This window comes from Atractosteus spatula, chromosome 9 (assembly GCF_055471065.1).
Source record: "Atractosteus spatula isolate fAtrSpa1 chromosome 9, fAtrSpa1.hap1, whole genome shotgun sequence".
Classification (NCBI taxonomy): Eukaryota; Metazoa; Chordata; class Actinopteri; order Semionotiformes; family Lepisosteidae; genus Atractosteus; species Atractosteus spatula.
In genome coordinates this window covers 53,563,715-53,584,996 of record NC_142714.1, presented here as the reverse complement: position 1 = coordinate 53,584,996, position 21,282 = coordinate 53,563,715, and the positions used below count along the sequence as shown (strand labels likewise).

At 47.3% G+C, this 21,282-nt stretch overlaps 2 protein-coding genes and 1 non-coding gene across 6 annotated transcripts in view; all 3 read left to right on the top strand.

Annotated features, from left to right (window-relative positions):
• Positions 1-37: 37 nt before the first annotated feature.
• On the top strand, positions 38-10,322 carry aifm1 (apoptosis inducing factor mitochondria associated 1). 3 transcript variants are annotated; one of them, XM_088925251.1, is made up of 19 exons: positions 39-328; positions 1,710-1,840; positions 1,988-2,093; positions 2,333-2,359; positions 3,182-3,358; positions 4,223-4,294; positions 4,614-4,738; positions 5,012-5,142; positions 5,379-5,469; positions 5,718-5,802; positions 6,055-6,131; positions 6,348-6,456; positions 6,653-6,760; positions 6,862-6,950; positions 7,300-7,440; positions 7,967-8,109; positions 8,511-8,635; positions 8,928-9,124; positions 9,827-10,322. In XM_088925251.1, the coding sequence occupies exons 1-19, from the start codon at positions 241-243 to the stop codon at positions 9,896-9,898; spliced, it is 2,094 nt and encodes a 697-aa protein (XP_088781377.1). In that variant the 5' UTR covers positions 39-240; the 3' UTR covers positions 9,899-10,322. The 3 variants fall into 3 exon arrangements, with proteins under 3 accessions (XP_088781378.1, XP_088781377.1, XP_088781379.1); XM_088925252.1 differs by lacking the exon at positions 3,182-3,358 and having other exon boundaries at positions 38-328; XM_088925253.1 differs by lacking the exons at positions 3,182-3,358; positions 4,223-4,294.
• Positions 10,323-12,298: 1,976 nt separating this feature from the next.
• Positions 12,299-12,370, top strand: trnae-uuc (transfer RNA glutamic acid (anticodon UUC)). The gene has a single exon. It is a non-coding gene; the product is annotated as a tRNA-Glu (tRNA).
• Positions 12,371-13,090: 720 nt separating this feature from the next.
• The window catches only part of elf1 (E74-like ETS transcription factor 1), a 53,562-nt gene continuing 45,370 nt past the window's right edge, over positions 13,091-21,282 (top strand). Inside the window, exon 1 of one of the 2 annotated variants that reach the window (XM_088925079.1) lies at positions 13,091-13,159. The gene's annotated coding sequence lies outside the window, so the exon portion shown is untranslated. Of the gene's footprint in view, positions 13,160-20,422; positions 20,449-21,282 lie in introns of those variants that run through there. The other variant, XM_088925081.1, reaches the window with a different exon arrangement.

Sequence of the window (21,282 nt, the reverse complement as noted above, 5' to 3'; positions counted from 1 at the left end):
CGCTGGCGGCCAATCGCGGCGAAGCGGGGGCGGGGTTAACTCGGGCGAAGGGCCCAGCGCTGACCCGGTGTTCGGTGAGAGAAGGCTTCGCTGGGTGAGAGGTTGCTGGGCTGGAGTTCCGGCACCCTGGCTGAGAGGAGGGCTGTGGTGTCGTGTCTGTACTGTAGACTGCAGTTGGATTATTATTTTTTATTCCGCTGGTAGTGAGCACCGCCGGTGCTGGTGGGAATCCGCTGGAAGATGCTGCAGTGCAGGGCGGTGTGGAGAAAGCTGGCTCCTCTGGCCAGGACGTCCTCGACATTGTGCCGCAAAAACGCGAAGAAAGCAGGTGGGACATCGGGGCTGTTTTGTTTTGGGGGTGCGATGTGGATGAAGGGGCCGGAGTGTGATCTGCTGGTGCAGATGCAGCGGTCTTGAACTCTGAAGTATCTGCTGCAGCTCGACGGCTGTCTCCAGCGCTGAACCGTGTCACTCACTCGTGCACTGTGACACGGGAGTGACCTCTGTTCATTCGTGGCTGCTGTTTTGCCAGTTGCAATAGAGACCAGAAGCTAGCCCTGCCGCTGCAGCCTCTTAAGGAATTGCGCGTAGGCCGCGCACCCTGGTGTGGGGTGGACCGCACTCTCTGTGGCCGCACACTGCAGCCCGTGTCAAGCCGTGTGGGGCTTTCTTCACTCACACAGGTGCCGGGTTTGAACTATCCCCGACCCCGGGCTCTTCCACAGTTCACCTGAGCCCATCTGGTCCGGCCGAGGGGTTTCCACCTCCGAGTGCGGCCGGGTTGTAACGGCCCGGCTCATCCACGTTGAATTAGCCTGGATGAGGTGGGATCAGTTTAGATGAAACGCAGAGACGGAGTTTGCTGCGGTCTTATTTCTCGACCTTAGAAGTATTTGCGACCCATGTCTGCTTTCATGCGCAGGGCTTTTCCAAGGTCGTCGAAAGCACAGTTGGCTTCGTTTTAGCCACAGGAGGGCTGAGCTCAAGTCTATGTCCGGCATGTTGTTTAATCTGTAAAATATTTTTTCTTTAATCGCTAAAACTTGTGGGAAGAATGTGTTTTTTTCAGACTATGCTCTCATTAAGAGAATCGTGATTTAGTCATCTAATAATATATTGGCTGGTTGTCCTTTCTGCTCGAATTCTTACGTTAGGGCTTATGATCCAGGCATTTCAAAGATTTATTCCTTTGAGACGCTAGAAATGGAAGTCTTTTAGACTTGCTCATCAATGCTCCATGAAGTCAAAGGAGGCTTATTTACTAAAATGCCTTTAAAGCAGGTTATTAGCACAGGTTACTAGCAATAAAGAGCTCTTAGTAGCTGAAAGAAACTTAGAAAACCTGATGTATTCCAGACACCGATGACTGCTTTGTGTCATCCGTGTTAGACCTGGAAGAAGTGTTGAGCAAGCCACTAACTCGGTTAGAAAGTCGTATTCGAGACCAAACCTCAAGCAGAATATTAGCGCTGTGGCATTTGGTGATTGTTGTGTAATAGTTTGATATTAGTCTCTCATCTTGAGAGAAACTGTACCAGTTTAGTACAGGATTTTTTATTTTTCATATCAAATGCCGGCGATTGTAAATTTGTCTTCAGAATAGACGCGAGAGACACTCAAATCACCGTGCTTACCATTCACCTGCACACGCGAGTTACCTGAGCGCACAGTAAAGGGGTTTTTCTCCGTTTCTGCGTCTTGCGCCCTAGTCCTGAGGTGCGAGAGCTCTCTGAGGCCGATGCAGAGGGTCCATGCGTCGTCTGGGGTCCCTGGCAGCGGTGGGCAGAACCTGCTGTATTATCTTCTTGTGGGGGGATCTGTGCTCGGTGCAGGAGCGTATGTAAGTAGTAAACCTGACGTATTGCTGATTCGTTTAGTTTGAGGGCACTCTGCTACTGTAAACCAGATAAATTAGTAAACACTCTTGCGTTGAAGTGGAAAAGATTGCCTATTTGGTTTTGAAAACCGTCACGGTCCTCTTTTGCAGGTGTACAACATCATACAGGGAGACAAGCAGAGATTCCAAGACAGAATGTCTCAGCTGGCCGCAAGGCCAAGTCAAGAGACAGCACCTGGCCAGGTGCAGCCTACAGGTGGGTAAGAGCCAGCTGCCTCCTCACCTGCCTTTAAATAGCTGAATGTCTTGCCAGTCATTTCCAAATACCACATCTCAGAACTTTGTCATCTTGAAAAATATTCTGTGGATTTGTTGAGAAATGTCAAGTATTTTTTTCATGTTAATTTGTTTTTTCAGTGAATGAGTGTTGTGATATTTTTATCTCAGTGTAATCAAACATTTTAACTGGCATTTCATGCATTCTTTTTGTTGCAGAGAAAACAACGGATGAAACTACAAAGGGTGAGTGATGCTATTTGAAGAAAGAAATATCAACCTAACGGTTTTTCGGCCGCACAGCTGCTGTCCCAATCGGAGCAGAATGTCTGTGATTAGGAATCACCTGTTGATGCAACAGACAGCTGTTAGCTTGTATCCTGAAGGAACATGGAGAATCTGAGGTCACTTGGGAGGATTGCTGGCCTTTTATTATTTCTGATGAGTTGACATGCATTTACAGTGCATCATCATGATCATCCAACTACATCATTGAATCCATGATAGAGTATTAAACTATCCGCTGTATTCCCTGTCTCAAGAGTGCGCAAGACATGTATACCTTACTGGAAAGTGTATGGTTAGCTTTGACTAATTTTTAAGATCTTTACTTGATAACTAATGGGAGAAGGAAAATATTTGATCATTCTGTTGTATTCCCATAGTTTGACAGTGTCTGTTATAAGATGTAACTGCCAGTAAACTTTAAAAACACCCTGCGTCTGGACAGTATATCCTGAAACAAATGAGAATGTGAGCGTACAAAGGTATAGGCAATGAGGCATGCCCTGTTATAAGGAGAATGTTGAAGTATGAACCTGGAGCTTCAGCTCCAGTGAGACGGAGGTGATCAGTCTGCTTTGAGTTTCCTGACACGGACGAATGTCTGGTTGACTGTGTATTCCCATGCTCCTTTATGCATTTGATGGTTTGCAAAACAGTAGTTTGTGCTGCCTTGCCTTCTCCGTGCTGTGCGCTTATCTTCCCTGCCCTCGATAACCGTCCATAATCTGAAGAGAACGCTAGATTCAGAGCCGTCTGGACTTGCTGTGATTTCTCACCATCAAGACCCGGGCCTGCAGAGTGCTGAGGAGGAGGAGGTTTTAGCGGAGAGCGCGGCCCCTGCTTTATCAGAAGGGGACCCCCGGGAGCAGAGGGGTGAGGGGGAAGAGCCCCCCGCCTCAGGAGCCCGCGCCGACCCCCAGGTGGAAATTGAGGGACCGGCTGAAGTCTCAGAAGCTCAAGGTTCTATTTTTAAAAACAATTCAGAACTGGAGCTTATTTTTTAGCGGATGTTTATTGGCAAGAGAACAGAAAATCTAAACCAAGGTGACGGGAAGAAGCTTCTCTCCTTTTGGCCTTTTCTAACCACGTTGAAAAAGTAGCCGAATGTCTTTTGCGTCTCTTCCATCAAGCTTCTTTCTCTCCGCTGTGCTGGCCTGTCGGAAGTGGAGGGAGCACTCCTGGCTCGTCCCTAACGTACTAACCTTCCTGAGCAACCTGGGCCCAGCTCTGTTCCCCATCCTCTCCCCACTCTGTCTCTGACTCTCTGTGCACCGTGGAGGAAGAGCTCTGAAAAAGCATGCTGTTGTGCCCTCTCACTTCTCCCCGCCGTCAGTGTGGCACACTAACCCTCTGTGCACGAGCGCTGCCCTTTCCCCAATCCAGCCACAGCCTCTGCTTGCTGGCAGGGTTCCCACTTTGCTTGTGAGGAAGCGAATGCAGGAAAGGAGATGGTGCCAAACAGTCTTTCCCCTCCTCGCGTCAGCCTGGGATCTGTGGTTGGATCGTGGGCTTCACCTTCCAGAGCCTCCCAGTGGTGTCTTGATGTCTTGGGAGTCACGGGAATCCGTGCAATGGGACTTAAGTCTCTTCGTTCCTCCGTCTTCTGTTTGTTCCACTGAAACTTTACAAAGTTGAAAGTTTTAAATGAAGATAAATCCAGCTTGAATTCTTTCCTTCCGGTCCTTTATTAGTAGAGAAAGAATGCTTCCTGGAACATTGGTGTTCTTTCCCGTCTCTCACGCATGTGTTGCAGCCCAGAATATAACAACGTCGTTTGGACTAAAGAAGAGTTTTTCTTTTTAATGTTTCGGGTTTTACAAGCAGAGGCTGCGCCTGTGTCAGAGTCCGTCCCCGCAGAATCGACAGATCAGCCCCCCACAGCTGCAGCTGACAGTGGTAAGAGCAGAGGGCAGACAGAAGGGGCCTCTCCTGACATTCTTATATGTTCTGGCCCTCTCTTGAGTCACGCAGGTGTCGTACTGGTACTTTAGATTTTATTTGTAAATTAAAGGCGGCAGGGTCATGTGTGGTTGATAAGGACTTTCCTTTTATACACACCTTCCCAGGAGAGGTGGATTGGCACATGTTCATGCTCCTCGGCCCTTCCGGTTGCTGCCGATGGGGGTGCGTGTTGGCTGGATGCTGGGAAGGAGGAAAGAGGCCAGGAATGCGGGATGTAGGGATCGTAAGAGCTCTGTGTCTGTTTGTCCTCCAGGAGAAGCTCCTGCTGCTGCTGCCCGCTCTGAGATTCCCTCCCACGCTCCCTACCTCCTCATCGGCGGTGGCACGGCCTCGTTCGCTGCGGCCCGGTCCATCCGCGCTCGGGATCCGGGTGCACGGGTGAGTCCTGGGCCGGGTGACAAGCCAGTGCTCCAGCTCGCCGGTGACTGCGCAGTGTTGCTGCGGTTTTGCGTACATGTGCTCTGCTGGAATGCATCGGGGTCCTGCGTCGTGCTCTTCCTTGACTCCACTGAGCTGGATCGCATCATGCTTCCCCGAGCGACCGGGGCTCTGTTCACGGAGGAGTCCTGAAGGTCGAGCCTCAGTGCTCTGAGGAGCAGGAAGCGATATTTGACTGCTCGAGTTACTCAAGAGTGGCTCTGCCTACTACAGGTCTTGATAATCTCGGAGGAGCCCAACCTGCCCTATATGCGCCCCCCTCTCTCGAAGGAGCTCTGGTTTTCCGATGACCCCCACGTGACGGAGACTCTGCGCTTCAAACAGTGGAACGGCAAAGAACGAAGGTGACTTTCTCCATTGCATGGGTGTGACGGGACAGGTGCTCTTTACAAGGTTATGCACACTACCTGCACAGACGCCTGTACTGTGTAGAAGAAGGTACCAGATGAGATTGAAGAGAAATCTTAATGTCATTGGCACATTCTGGTACTTTGCTGTAGGCCTCTTGCTTTTTAGTTAATCCTTCCATCAAAATACGAAGTTGGAGCTTTTTCACTGTCATGTCGACTGTGTTTTGCAGCCTCTATTTCCAGCCGCCCTCCTTCTATGTCAGCCCTCAAGACTTGCCCCATGTTGAGAATGGAGGAGTGGCAGTTCTCAGCGGCAAAAAGGTTTGTCACTTCTGCCTCCGTTTTGAATTTCTTCAAGATGCTGCTGCCTATGGGGTTAATGACCTTATAAAATGCAGTCAGCTCACACCAGAGAAAAATCACCTGATCATATACTCTGAACTTGTAACATCTGGGGTACTTTTATCTTTGTGGTTATGTTGCAAGCATCACCCAGAATCGGTGAGTCCGGCAATTTTCTTGAGCTTGATCTCTGCCGGGTGTTGTTGACCTGTCCTGTTCTGTGGTAGGTGGTGCACATGGATGTCAGAGGGAACAAAGTGTGCCTGAATGACGGCTCAGAAATCTCCTATGAGAAGTGTCTGATAGCCACAGGTGAGCTCGCTGGACGTCTCCCTTATTACTTGCAACCTACCAGGGTGAAGTGGGGTTTTAAAATGAGCCTCTATCTCAGTCGGGTCAGTGGAGTGTCTTGCTTCTTCTCTGCCATGGAGACATTCTAGATCTCTGTCTGCCTCATGGTGAAGGGTTTGACTGTAGCCCTCAACTCGTGACGACTTCTGTCCAGTGCCATATTTCATCTCGTTTCTTCTCCTACTTTGGGCTGATCTCTCTTTCTGCTTTTAGGTGGAACTCCCAGGAATATCCAAGCCATTGAGCGGGCTGGGGAGGAGGTCATGAAGAGGACAACTCTGTTCAGGAAGGTGAGTGGGCTCCTTATTGACGATTTTCTGCACTCTTTTACAGCCTTCCCTAAATCTACCTTGTAAAACCTGTCCTTTGTATATTCTTGACTAGCTGAAGGGCAGATCTCATGACAGAACCCAAAAGCGATGGAAGTGCTGCTATGTGGTTGCTTGTGTAGCTGTTTTAGCTTACTGAAGCTTGATTTTGCTTGTTTTTCCTCTCCTCCTTTTCAGATCGAAGACTTCAAGTCCCTGGAGAAGATTTCCAGGGAAGTGGAGTCTATAACCATTATCGGAGGTGGATTTCTGGGGAGCGAATTGGCCTGCGCCCTAGGGAGGAGAGGTATGCTTTTAAAAAAGAGCTGAATGCAGGTAGACAAGTAGAGTGTCCAGATGTTTTGGCTGTGGTGATTCTTTAGGTGTGTACAGGAGAGTAGTTCCTACTGGACTGCTGTAATTACAGCTTCTGTATTTAAATGATAATAACTGTTATTCTTTTTAAAATGGTTTTAAAATTACTTTTGGATTATCTTCTTCAGCAAAGGAAACTGGTATGGAGGTCATACAGATGTTCCCTGAAGGAGGTAACATGGGGAAGGTTCTGCCGGAGTATCTCAGTAACTGGACTACAGAGAAGGTCAGGAGAGGTGAGGGGGCGCTCATTACTTCTACCCCGAATCTTCCCTTCTCCTCGCGTCCCTCCCTCTGTGATTGTGCAGTTCCCCATGGGCTGTGTGGTCTGTTGCAGAGGGGGTGAACGTCATGCCAGAAGCGCTGGTGAAGTCAGTGAAGTATCAGGAGGGGAAGTTGGAAATTAAACTGAAGGATGGCAGACAGGTAAGTGTGGAAATACAGTCCGGTTAAATATAACAGGGTGAAAAAAGATTGCAGAATAAAGTAGCACTGTTGGTCCCTTTCTCAAAGTAGACTAGATGCAGTTGATGAAATCTGATCATAAACATGACTAATTCTGGGTCCGAATTTGCTGGTGCCATAATGGAAGGAAGCAGAAGAAAACTCAGTGGTTGCAATTTGAGGTACCCAAAAAATGTTTCCAATTTTACATCCTAAAACTTTTGTTATTAGAGAGTTGTGTGCTTTAAGTTTCTCAATGCAAGTGGATAATGGCCAGATGATGTGTTGTGGGAAAGGGCAGCTGTGAGGTTGTCCCTCTGTCCCTGGACAGGTGAGAACTGACCACCTTGTGGCCGCAGTGGGGCTGGAGCCCAGCGTGGAGCTCGCCAAGTCAGGGGGGCTGGAGGTGGACTCGGACTTCGGAGGGTTCAGGGTCAACGCGGAGCTCCAGGCTCGCTCCAACATCTGGGTGGTACGTGCTGGAGAGCAGGGCGGAAAGGCGGACGTTTCCTATGATGTTTCTTCCTCGTCAACAGTTGGTTTCAGATGCTGAAATGTTAAGCACGGTAGACGTTTTGAAATGGTTGATAGCTCTTTCACAACATACAATGCCATTTTTCAAGTTGATGTATTATAACCACAGAACTTAACAGCTTTAAAATTGCTTTTCTACATCTAACTGCAAACATTGAATCATTTCAGTCTGACATGTAAAGGATAAGTGGTTACTCGTTTTAACCTTGTTCCTTTGGTCTAAGTGTTAAGTACTAGACTATAGTAGCCTGGCTGTGTATGTGTGCTGCTTTAATAGCTGAGCTTAGTGTGGAAAGTAGTAAGTGTGTGCGGTCTAGACTACAGTGTGCAGTAGGATATGTCAAGCTAGGAAGCAGCGAGCATGTTTGAAACTGCTGCTCCTTCTCCTGGGGTGTCAAGCGAGGCGACGGGGTTGTAGAGACCGGGCGGGGCTTGACCGGCACCTTGCTGCGCTGTGCCCGCAGGCTGGCGATGCCGCGTGCTTCTATGACATCAAGCTGGGCCGGCGGCGGGTGGAGCACCACGACCACGCGGTGGTGAGCGGCAGGCTGGCGGGGGAGAACATGACCGGCGCCAACAAACCCTACTGGCACCAGTCCATGTTCTGGTGAGTCTGCCCCGCGCAGGGCTGCGGGCCGCCTTCAGTTAAAGGACAGCGTGTGGCGTGAGCCTTGGCAGCAACGTACGGCTCACGGGAGGGGAGTGCTTTGTTCTAACAAAGCCTTGAAAGAAGGGGAACATCTTTTTTTTTTTTGAGTTCCTGGGAGTCTGGAGCGCTTTTGTTTTTCAGTTGCGAGGCCAGATCCCTTTTTTTTTCCACGACAGCTGTGTCAGTTGTCTTAACGTTTCTGTGAGCAGGATGATCTGCCAACTGCGCTCTGTGTTTTCCGTCAGGCTGGTGTTGAGTTCCAACGTTGTGTCCTCGAAGGGGCTGAGGCTCTGACAGGTGGTGGTGTCCCTGTCTGTGTCGTTCTGCTCTTACTGCACTGAGCCCTGTCTGTGTTCCAGGAGTGACTTGGGGCCGGAGGTGGGATATGAAGCCATTGGGATTGTAGACAGCAGCCTCCCCACTGTGGGTGTGTTTGCCAAAGCCACTGCGAAAGACACCCCCAGAGCAGCTGCAGAGGAGTCAGGTACCCTGTGCGACAGCCGTGAGACTGAGATCTGTTCATGCTGGACTTTCTTTTTCCTCTTCATTCATTCCTCTGGAAACCCACCGGTGTAGCAGTGACCTTCAGCATTGCTGCTCAGCTTAGCTGAGTTTTTTTTATTTTTAACCAGTCTCCTTAACAAAATCATCCAGTGCCAGTGTCTGAAGAGATTGTAATTGGGCCTAAGTAATTCGTATCCAGCAGCCTGTCTTCAAACCTCCCTGGCGCTGTTCCGATGTTCTTACTCATCCCGTTCCTCTGGGATTGTGCGCAGGTACGGGCATCCGGTCGGAGAGCGAGACTGAGGCGACTGCTAGCACGGCCGGGGTGCCAGACAAAGCTCCCTCAGTGCCACGGGTACCGGAGCAGGGAGAGGACTACGGGAAGGGCGTCATCTTCTACCTGCGGGACAAGGTGGTAGTGGGCGTCATCCTGTGGAATGTCTTCAACCGAATGCCCATTGCCAGGAAGGTGAGCAGAGACGAGCTGCAGCTGTAGTGTCTTGGAGCACGTGTCCGAGCCTGCGCTCGTGGTTGTGTAGCCTCTACAGAGCTCTTGTTACATAACCTTGTAGGCAAAGAAAACACTGTTTTTGTCTTGCTTTCCCTTTGCTAGCAAACCCCTAGCTGCAAACAAAAAGAGGGCTGGTCAGTTGGGCCATTTGTTCAGGTCTGATGGAGTGCCTTCTCACTCCCCTGGCATGCTTCCTTCATCAGGGGGTCATTGGTGATTTTTCTGTTGTGCCCCCCTGATTTGCTCTTTGCCAGTTGCTAGTGGGAGGGAGGAATGGGGGCCTGTGCGTGCGTCTCTCCACACGGCCCGCCAGTGCACTGGCCATGCCTCAGTGCTGAGGTGGGCAAGGAGCTCTAGCTGGCAGAGTTCTCGGCTGTGCACCAAGTGGAGGACACCATGGCCAGCTACAAGCCACTCAAACAATTTTGTGCCACCAATTGGAAAGTCTTGGCATCCAGCTGTTACCCACTGACAGAGTCCAGGCTCCAGCCAGAGTGCTTGTCTGAAATGTGCTGGAGGCACTGTGTTCTCTCCCTCTGTTCCACTTTTCTATCCAGTACAGTGGCTTTCGCCTGCCTGCATTTCTTCTGCGTATCTGAGCTGGGCTTTGTCTTCAGCCTCGTGTAAACTGCCCATGTTTATTTCTTCTCATGTGCTCAGATTATCAAAGATGGAGAGGAGCACGCAGATCTCAATGAAGTGGCCAAGCTCTTCAACATTCACGAAGACTGAGGATGGGGAGTCTGAGCTGTGGCTATAAATCGAGGACTTAATCAAGGCATTGGTGCCCTTTTGTGGGATCCGAATAACGTCGACAGTCCCAACCTGAGACGGGGAGAGAAAAGATGCTCAATGCATGAGATGAATCTATTTTGTGTACGTTTTTCACTGTCTGAATTAGTCACTGTTTGTAAATTGTGATGCATAAAGCCAGGTCCGCTAGGTTCTTGGTGTTCTATTAAAGTAAAATATATATTGAATAACATCCGACCAAAGTAACTCCCCTTCTTGTAAACAGGCATTGTGATGATATTGGAAAAACGAGCCCTTCAAGTTTTTTTTTTAATCTGGTGGCACTTTTGGATGTTTATTCCTGCAACAGGCATCCTCATGGCAAGGACTAACTTGAATAAAATGCGTACAATGGTTTTATATTTCAGAATTCAATTGTTTTCAATTATTTATTGCATGATGCAGAATTAACACTTACTCAATTTGTATTTTTGTAGTTCCTTTTTATCAGATTTACAAATTACTGTGCAATCTTTTCTATAGTCAGTACTCTGATATTTTATTGAATGGACCTGATGCAGCTAGATTTATTATGCTGATGTAGCATTTGTCATCAAGAGCGGCTCCACTGTGAAGCTTGCAGGATAGCAGCGTGTGGGGCCAGTTTCAGAAGCTGAGACTCATGCTTTGCACCAGGTCCTTGTGGAATCTTCTGTTCCCCTTGTGGAGCCCCAGAAGCCACACGCAAGTACAACTCATCCCACAAATGTTCAATAGGGCTCAGGTTTGATGAGTGGGGCGAGACAGCAGTTGGTACACAAGCGTTATGAGAATGTTTGTCACCCGCCTGCATCAGGAAGGGCAGCATGAGGTGCCCGGACTTGATCAGTATAGCACCTCCGTTCAGTCTTCACCAGGCTCGTCACACAGCAGCTGTGGCCACTCAGGAGCTGCCTTAGTGTTGATGCAGTTTTACGCCATCAGTCATTTGGATGTGTCATGATCAATTAATCAAAATGTCAACAATTGATCAGTCCATATTCTTTATTAAAAAAATAAAAATGCTTTGTGTGAGCATAAACAGCTTTATCTTGATGTTCAGTGTAAAGATGCTGTATATTGCCAGCAGCTATATCAGTCTGCAACTCACAACTGACATCCTGCTGGAACGGAGCAGGTGTGAGACTGGTCAGTACCTGGATGAGAGACCTGCTGGGAAAGCTAAGGTTGCAGCTGGAAGAGGTGTTAGTGGGGCCAGTGGGGGGTGCTCACCCTGGGGTCTCTGTGGTTCCCAATGCCCCTGTAAAAAGGCGCTGTCCTTTAGATGAGATGTAAAACCAAGGTCCTGACTCTGTGGAGGGCATTTCTTGAAAAGAGTAGGGGTGTTACCCCAGTGTCCAGGGCAAATTTTTCCCGGCCCTTTACCAATCATGGCCTCTTAATAAAGCCCATCTGTGAACTGGCTATATCTCTGCTCTCCTTCCCACTGAGAGCTGGTGTGTGGGGAGTGTTCTGGTGCACTATGGCTGCCAGTGCATCATCCAGGTGGGGCTGCACATTGGATGAGGAGTCCCAGTTGCCTGGGGTGTCCAGAAAAGCGCTATATAAATAAGGAAATTACTATTTTTATTATACTGAGGTCTTGTACTATTATCAGTCTGCCAGTAGAGGGAGCGGGTGTCTTTCACAAGTGTTCTTTGCTGATCTTTTTCAAGCGGGAAATCCTTACACTGCACTACCGAAGGCCAACACTAGGTGGGGAAAGGATGCTGTGTCTCATCTGTGATTCAACTGATAGTCGCGTTTATAGCTGTGCAGTGGGGGGCTTACATGGACCAACTGAGATGAGCAAGGCACACGGTACTCCACTTGTCGTTGTGATTTGGATTGGCTCTCTGAAATGCTCCACCCCTGCAATTAAGACTAAAACAAATAGTATATAAGCTCTTGATGAAAGTGGCTGCAATGAGCGTGGTTGTCTGTTGTCGAATCTTGCTCACGGCGTGGAGCGGTGTGTTTAGTGAGCCTGACCCGCGTGGTGCCGGCACATTTCCCAGGTTGAAGTGATCTAGAGTTTGGTGTATCATATCCGAAGGATGGGTTCCCTAACAGCACAGTGACCCCTTATCATGCAGTGGCTTTGGTCTAGAAATTCTAGTTGAGCGGACGAGCGCAACCTACTGGTCGACCAGCGTCACTTACGGCAGCAGGCGGTTTGTCTTCCGCACCAGTGCTGCCCTGCCTTGCCCTGCTTCAGCGATGTAGCTCTATCGGGCTTCAGAAACGGCAGTATAATATATCCCACGCATAGGAAAGAACCCAGATCGCACCTAATTGATGTAACGTTAAGTGCACATAGACGAATCTAATAACCATCTGTGAAGAGACTGGTCTATGAGCTCCCATATGGTCTAGCGGTTAGGATTCCTGGTTTTCACCCAGGCGGCCCGGGTTCGACTCCCGGTATGGGAACGGGTTGTTTTGTTACCCTTTCGTAGGGGTACTAATAAACATTTTGTAATGTTGTTTTTTTTCTAATTCACAAATGTCGACGCCCGTTTTGAAAAATTAACTCAAAGCAATTGCTGCTATAGCCCTGACTAGCATGGCAGCCAGCGACTCGTTTTATCGCATTTTAAAGAAAAGCTGTAAAAGGTCAATCGATAAAAGTCTTTAGCTAATGCACGCTACAGAAACCGTGTTATTGAATTTGTTCAGGGTCCTTTAAAACGATTGCCGGCTGTCTGAAATTATTTTGCAATGCTCCGAAACTGCGCTCCTCCTCTGCCTTTCTGTCAGAATAACCCCGGGCTAGGCGGGGCGCGGAGGAGCGCTGATAAGAACAGGCACCGGCAGCAAATTGTCAACTCACTTGAAAAGAGTATAATTCTCAAAACCTAATTAAAATTCTAGGACATGATACCGGCTACTGAGTTTTATATATTATGTAGAGTACAGCTTCCGAAATAGATCAATTGGCATATTATTTTTTTTCAAAGTTATAAAATGACAAAGATTTGAATAGTTTTTTTTTTAATGACTTGCATTTCATTGAGGCTTCCTAATGTGGCTTTTGGCCAATGTTGTGGAAAAAATGTGACTCGCCCACGCCAGCCAATAGACGGAGGTCGGCGCTAGGAAATCCCCAAGCATTTACTGGCTTTTAAACACTGAAACTACCCAGCCAGGACTGGGAGCGACTGAGTCTTAGTTCTTCCCAGGGTCCGGACTGAACGGGCTGAAGGAATTCGCTGTGATCATGTGAGTGTGCTCTCGCTGGCAGGGCTGTTTTATAGAATGGGTGCGTTTTGTGCGTGACGCTTTGGTAAAACTTTGAATTAGCTGAACTACATCAGAAGAAACTTCCAAAATCTGCTCTTGGCGAGACTGAGTCACAAAGTGGTATGAATTTGCTGACATAATGGTGTTCTGGGAATTTTCCCATTCATTTTAACGTCGCCCTCTTAGCATGAACATAAACTAGTGTCTCTTTCAATTCTATATCTACTTAATATTTTTTATTTATAGCGGACTGACGGTGCTTCTTATCCGTCGCTGAGGTCGCTCATTTGTTTGCTTTAAACTTTATTAAGATGCTTGTCCCAGCCCTGTGTTTTCGCTGAGTTTTGGCATTTCAACCCAAATGTTTGCAGTTATCACAGTACAGCAATAGGCGCTGAATGCGTTGACAAGCGCTGTACCGTACATTAAACTTGACTTTTGAAGTCGTGGGGATGTACAGATATAGCACATCGCCCCAGCACTCGGAATTTTCCCCGAATAAAATTACCCGGGATTCCCGGAAAGGGTGTTCCCTGGGAATTGTGAGAAAACTGGAGTTCTGTAAAATACAGCCGCCTGATTTCCAGCGTGCCTTACTTTTATGTTGTTAACGAATGTGCGTGATGGATGGGCAGTCGACCTGCCGTGTTGTAGTACTGTTCAGTCCTAGCGAAAGAAGAAACTCGGGTGGTTTCTAAATTAAAGAGGGACAGATCTTTTTTCCTTTCCTACTGCGCTCCATTAACAGAAATGTTAAATATTCTGTGAATGCACGACACCATGCAGAGCACCTCGGTCTGTATCCAAGATCTAAATGATCTGCTGGTGCCAGTGTTTCTCTGCGCTGGCACCTCCTTATCTCCTCTTTTGAAAAACAATAAACGATTCTGTTTTAAAGAGGACAAGGCAAGCAGACGGCGATTCTCAGGAAGGTGCTGATAGCTGCTTCTCCTCAGATGATCTTGTACTGTGGTTACGCGGCCCTGTGTTGATGTGTCACAGTACTGTGTTTGTATATGGTGCAGTCAGGCTGCGTACAGATAACACCGATGAATGCTTTCGTGCTCTGAGCAATGCAAGAAAAATCAATAATTCACTTCTGGGGAAGCTGACCTTTCCGGGGGAGGAGAGAATTGAAACTGCTGGTGTGAGAAAAGGCAAGTGCTGTGAGGTATTTGTCTGCTGCCCTCCGCCAGGAGTGCGTGTGACCGCTCTGCGCCGGTGTCAGAGCCCGCCTGTGCTGCACAGCCTCTCCACAGATTGGTCATCCCTGCTGACTGTCTCCTCACTGTGGCCGACAGATAATTGGAAATCTCAGTCTTCTGACATTAATTATCCTCAATAGGAGCTTCTAAATATACCCGTCTGGAGCAGAGTGGGTCCCTGGCCCATGGTGGCCTGAGCCCCTTCCCTCTCCGGCTCCTTCGTGCCCCTCCCTCCCTGCCCTGCTGTTTCCAGCAGTCATGTGCGCCGACCCCACTCCGCCTTTGAGCTCTTGGCTGGAGGGCTTTCTCGGCACAAAGGGACTTTGAGCCAACCTCCTTTGCCTTTCATCAAAGACGGCTGGGATTAAAATGCTGGAGAATGTAAAGGGGAGCATTAGAGAGCGGCTGATAGTCTCTTCAACTGGGCTGAAAGAGCAGGGCTGTCAGAGGGGCTGATGGAGGCCGGGAACTCTCTGTGGTGAGTGACTCTGATGTCACTGCCAGCACAGTGCCCACAGCCTGGAGGAAGGCGCTGCAGTACAGACAGCAGTGGACCTCTTTCATGTTTATACAGTACTTCTGGGTTTTCACTGTGGTATATTCCAATACACACATGATCTGCTAGGCAGCGGTGACCGGCCTGTTTCTGTGCAATGTGCGATTATGTGTGCACGTTTTATGAAAAGTTCCATGAATTTTGCGGAATTCTTGATTTTATTAGCTGGAGATTCCTAGTCCTGTTCCTGGAGACTCTCACACTTGCTGGTTAAAGATTAGCTCTTTACTTAATGCTTACCGAACCAAAAAGTTGTTTAGCTGGAAACTTTGCATGTTTTTTTTTTCTCTGGAAGGCTGGAGAGTTTCAGTTACTTACGAAACACAATAGTTAAAAGGCACCCTCCTGCTTGTTTATAAACTGAAGACAGTTAAAGAGGTCAATTTAAACCTATGGTTAGGATCATTAAGCTCAGGTATGTGAGTCTCTGGAAGCAGGACATGGAACCCCTGTTATGATTGGAGCTGAGAGTGCAGACAAGCCTGGGTCTCTTTAATAAAACAAGAGAGGCTGCTGTTGTGCTGACAGACTGACAGAGCTCAGACTGGCTCTTCCGTACATGATCTTTAGATCTTTACATCTGTTCTTTAGAAAAGATGTCTGCTGGCCAGTCACCACGCCTCAGAGTTTGTGTGGAACAGCCACAGTAGTGATTTCCATCTTAGGAACCTGATGCTGGTAATTGCCATTATGACAGTAACTGCATCTTTTGCCTCCAGGTGGCGATGTTTGCTCAGGTGTTTTGTTGGGCCGTTAGGTGTAAAGGCTGGACTGTTTGAAATGAAGGCACAACCCCACTTACAATGTGGACTATGTTCTGAATTAAAGCACTAATAAACTCATCTCACAGCCTCTACATCTCACTGATACCACCATCACCGTGTAAATCTTGCCTGATTTGTTATGAAGTTGAATCTAATTTGTGCATCAAGGAAAGGAAAGGAATGAAGGGGTGTCTCAAGGACATTCGGTCTTGTTTAGCCGAGTTAGATGACCCACTCTCACAGAGCTGTGGGACACGAGCTGACAGGGCTTCACTTTAAAGACATAAATAGACTAGTTTATTGTTTCTGCTGCTTTTGAAAAGTGCTTATAAAAATATCAATAGTGGAACAGCAGACAAAGAGATGCATATATATATAATACAAAACTTCCTTATTTCAGACTGAGAAGTTGAGAACATTGTAGGCTGAATGACAAAAGCCTGCTTCTGTTGAAGCCCAATGAGGAACTGCCCGCGTTCTGTTCCTCATTTTTGCCCGAGAATCAGGCAGAAAAGGCCTGATGTCACCTGAGTTTCGTTTCTGGGGTAGATAACAGATTGTTTAATGAAATACAACATCACCAGCACAGGTGAGGGAAGCCAGGGGAATTCTGCTTGTAGCTTGTGTGACTGTATTTGACTTGGGGAAACTTCCTCAGATGTCTCTGTACTGCTGTGTATTGAAAATAAATGTGGGAACTTTTAGAATTTCTTTTCCTTTTTCAGCTTGTCATTTGTTGTATTTTTTAGTTCTATAATTTGTGGCTTATAATACTGTAACTCTGTGGGGCTGGAATGTGGAGAACATACCTCTAGAAGTTTGGCAAATGATACTTTCTTTTTAAATCACCTCTCTTAAGGAGTATAATATCGACATTCCTTTAAATGCGTGCCCGTGACAGTGACGGATACAATTTTCACACTGTAATAAAAATGCAAATGTGAGGATGCATAGAATTGGCTTTCAGTTGTTCTTGAGGGGTAGAGTAGCTTCTGTTAAAGTACTGCCAATTAGCGAGAATGGTTACTGAAATATGCTGCAGTATATGTTGTCAAGAGTTAAAACTTCCTAGGAAAGACAAAGGTTCTTTTTTCAGCTAAACTGGTCTTGGGATCACACTCTATTTCTCTTGTTGAGCTATGGTTGAAATGACACAAAAATGAGCGCTTTCAAACATTAATTTAAGAATAGGGTATTAAGTGCCCTATGTAGTTTGTAAGTCCGTGTGTTGTGTGTGTTGGGGGGGTAGTTTTGAAAAGAGACAGTCAAAGCTCTCTTCTGCTGAGATCTTAAACTCTATAACATGCATTGTCAAAACTGTTATTTGGACTTTTTCATGTAGACAGGCAGCCTTCTTCTTTTAAACTGTGCTACAATGAGCGTGATGAGTGAACCCTTGAGTAGCTTCCTTCTCTCTGTCTGTAAACCCCTGTGTGCCAGCTGGTTCTCTACAGACTCTCGCTGGTTTTTATCACAGCCTGGGCAGTGAGCCTGTCTTCTGCCAGGCTTTGCCAGCTGGCAACCTGGCTCCCAGTGGGCACTGCTGCCAGAGTGCCAGAGCTCTCTCTCCGCCAGATCCATTCGTAAGAAGACAAAACAGGAGGGAAAATAAAACAAACCATCAGAGATTTAAATGCTAAGATGTGATCGTAGTTTCCATTCCACACAACCCTTGACACTATGGAGGAAAGTAACAGTTGGGTCCTGTCGTACACAATCCCAGTCAGTAGAAAAACAGACGGTAGAGGATGGCACGTTGCGGCACAGTCCCAGCACACTGTGTTTGTGTGTCTACAGAGGGGTCCAAGCCAGCGGTACACGAGTGCAGGGTTGTGCTGTTCCCGCTGGTGTCTGTCGGGATGCTGTGGAAGGCAGCCTTTTGTTTCCAGTGTTACTTACTGCCTGTGCTTGAACCCACACGTGACGTGGAACTGAGAAGGAGTCTGGGGTCGTGTGCTCTTCAGCCAGTGTGCCCTTTCTCAGGCTGCCTAGCATCTTTCATGTTGCTTAATATTCCGTGCTCGGTGTCACCACACCCCTGTGGCTTCTGTAGCCCCAAACAGGTATTTTTAGATGATGTAGCAGGAACTGAATGTATCGGATGTTCTGATCTGGTGAGGAGGTGGCAGGCTGCTGTATTAAAGCTTCAGTGTTAAATACCCCAGTCTGCCGTCTTCTGTTTCTGGGAAGGGCTCAGGGCTCTGGTATCACTTCAGATCAGTGCGCCATGCTGGATTACGGTAGTTCAAATATCTTATTGTTTTTTTGTCTGCAGCAGTACAGAAGGATAAGACCGTCATTTGTATTTCATGCTCTCTATTTTATTAGAAGTTTTAGCAGCTAAACCTAGGATAGTCTCAGCGGCTGGCTTGACAAGGGACTTGCTTCACTCCTCTGAGCATCGGTGCTGAAGAAAGAAAACACTTGTCTTAAATTTTGTAATAGAAGTTTGCAGCAGCACTGTGTGCAGGGGGCGGAAGAGAAACACCTGTCTCGGATATAGGATCATCTGAAACATCATCTTCATGTGACGCATTGCTGCACTCTCTGTTTTAACCAGGAGCAAAGGAAAAAAGAGAATTGGCCCTTTGAAGGTTTAAACATTTAACCTGCGTAGTAATCGGCCACGTAAAAAGGAATCGTTACTGACTGATGTCGTGTGATCACAGCCGAGCGCGGAAGCTACCTTCTCCACTCATCACATTTGACCTCATGTGACTGTACCCATGCTGCCATCTTGGTTTCCCCCTGTTTCTCTGTGTCCTCCTGCTGGTGCTGGCAACCACTGCTCTGTCCATCCACTGGCTTCCTGTTCTGTTTCTCTGCTGCCGTTCCGGCTGTTGCTGTCCCATGTTTTAACATCAGCAGGCCAGCTTTAGTCACAGATACGGTGTCCACGTCGGGGCCTTCAGACATTCTTGTCTGCGAAGGCTGCAACACCTGTTTCCCCCACTTGTGACATTCCAAACTCTCTCTCTGCTCAAGGGGAATAGATAGATAGATACTTTATTGATCCCGTGAGGGAAATTGCAGTGCAACAGCAGCTTAACACACACAACACATTACCTGGTCAGAATTACCAGAATTACCTGGTCAGAAAGCAGCTAGCCTCAGGGCTGACCCTCATCTCCAGTTTTCCTGTCGGAGAGGGAGGACAGTAATTGTCTGCGTTCTTGCTATGCGAGGAGTAAGCTGGTCGGAGAAAGCCTTTAATTTCTGCGGGCTCTCTTGTGAGTCTGCTGTCTTAACATTGCTTTAGATTTGCATTGCACTGTGGGGTATTTTTATTGTTTGTAGAAGCAGTAGTAGTTTTAAAAAATGTGATATTTCAAATTTTTTTTGGAGGGAGTGCTTCTGCTGTGACTGTGAATGAAAGAAGATCCCTTGGGCTGGCTGGAACGGTTTCATAAGAACACAGAAAAGTTACTTGCAAGAGCCAGCCTTTCCTGACACTAGTTTGTTTGGTTGCAAGTACGTAGGTTTTTAATCTGAGGACCTTGTCCAGCTGCTTCTAGAAAGAAGCTGGGGTTGGGCAGCTTGTTCTATATTTCCACAGCTCAGTGGGTAAATGAGTGCCTCCTGCTCTCGGTTTTAAAGGCACTTCCCCATAATCTCCACACGTGTCCTCTGGTTCGTGTTTCGCTTTTGATTCTGAAGAGGTCCAGGAGAATTGTTGAGAATTGTGAAAACTGGAATCAGGGTTGCTAGGACTATGAAGCCTCAGTTCTTCTGGTCTGTTAAAGCGGGCCTTTGCCTTTAAGGTCAGGAATGTATTTGTTGTCCTCCCTTGGACTCATTCCAGAGCAGCAATATCGTTTTCGTATTTTGGTGACCAAAACAGTACACAATATTCTCAACGAGGTTTTACTAGTGCGTGGAACAATCTTCACATAATATCTCTCGATTTAAATTCTACACTCATAACTACTGTATCTATTTTCATGTTAGCTTTTTTATTGCCCCTCCTCCACAGTGTCTAGAAGAGGTAAACTAAATAATGTGTGAACAAAAACACCCAGGTCTTTTTCAGATAATTATTTAAATCTTAGAATCTTATTTTCTTCTTGCAATCCGCAGAGTTTCCTCTGTCTTTCTCCTCCAGAACTCATTCCATTCCAATACTCATTACTGGAAAACCCTGATTATAGTAAGAGAGGAAGCCAGCAGCTCAGAATCCGAGCCTCTTCCAAGTGGCAGGAGTCTGGCCTATGTCATCTTGGACCCTCTCTGTGTGTTCGTGTTAATGACAGGGGACTGTGCACCAGGCCTGCCCACGCTGCTGTAGTGTTAGTATGTCACTCAGTGGTGGTGACTGGACTCCTGTATTGATCTGCTGAGGGCACAAGAGCTTGGCAGTGGCAGCCCCTGGCTGTGAAGCAGCCTTGTCTTCCTGGACCATGAAGGGAATTCATCTGTGGGACCTGTGAAGAGGAGTTATGAGGGCCTGTTTATGAGCGAGCTCCCATGTTGCCCTGTGTGCTTGTGTCCCTGGTTTGTGTCTGGTATTGGGTAAGATTTGCTCCCTCACTTTCACCTGTCATTTTAAAAACACCCAATAATAAAATCTCCTTTCACTCAGTGTTCTGCTCTCTTTCCCTCTGTGACATTCCTCCCTCCCTCCTTTCTGACTTACAAACAGGCAGGCGGGATAGCTGTGCAGCCGAAGGGTCTGGGTGCCCTCAGTCTGGGGCGTAGCTGGTGATGGATGGGAATTTGCTGCAGCCCAGCCAGAGACAGCTCAAGGTCAGAGATGCTCTTCTACACTCGGAGGCAGGGACTTATGGGAGAGTGCTGAGGTTGAAGTCATGTTTACACACTACTTAATGGTTATCGTTATTTTAATTTATTGCACCCAGATTAGATATTTCTCCCCCTTTGCTCAAATTGAGTGGACATGCAGTTCTTGACTGCAGTTTTAGCATCTTGTCTATAAGCTATCCTAAAGGAGGTAAGAGAGACGGTTCTTTTGCAAAGTGTACGTTTGTCCACGTGAAGATAAAAGGCACTTCATAATCACATTTTTGCTTCCTTACCATCCTCATCATCTTATCCGATGTTCTCCTGTGTCTCTGCTGAGCACCACTGCCCATGCCTCTCCTGTCTGTAGAAGAGCAGATGTTCCCAAGTAATAGTGACTCCTACACTGCTGGCACCCAGTAAAAAAGACTTCTGTTTGTCTGTGGGACTGGAACCCTGTGCCCCTAGATTTCTTTTTTAAGTGTGTGTGTTATTTTTTAAATTTTGTCTTTATTTTTTATCAGACTGTGTGTACAATTATTGAAAATGAGTGTTGTGCAGAACATTTCCTATTGTGAGTGCTGTTATTGCTATTATATGGGCTTCCGGAGATTCTGATAAGCAGCCTGCAGTCTGGCACAGATAGTGATGATATACACCATCGCAACTAGTTTATGAGACCAAAAGTCACCGGGTCTGTTGACAGAGGTGTGAATGACCTTTGATTTTGCAAACCTTTTGTGTATGAATGAAAAACATGCTTAAATTGGATCTGTTGCTCTGTCTTTAATGCAACATTATGGCTTCAGTTACAGAAGAGGTATAAACCTGGATTTTTAA

Excerpts from the sequence above, each read along its gene's own strand:
- aifm1 (XM_088925251.1), top strand. The coding sequence starts at position 241 with ATGCTGCAGTGCAGGGCGGTGTGGAGAAAGCTGGCTCCTCTGGCCAGG. Across the intron at positions 329-1,709 it reads CAAAAACGCGAAGAAAGCAG|TCCTGAGGTGCGAGAGCTCT; the intron begins GTGGGACATCGG and ends CTTGCGCCCTAG. Across the intron at positions 1,841-1,987 it reads TGCTCGGTGCAGGAGCGTAT|GTGTACAACATCATACAGGG; the intron begins GTAAGTAGTAAA and ends CCTCTTTTGCAG.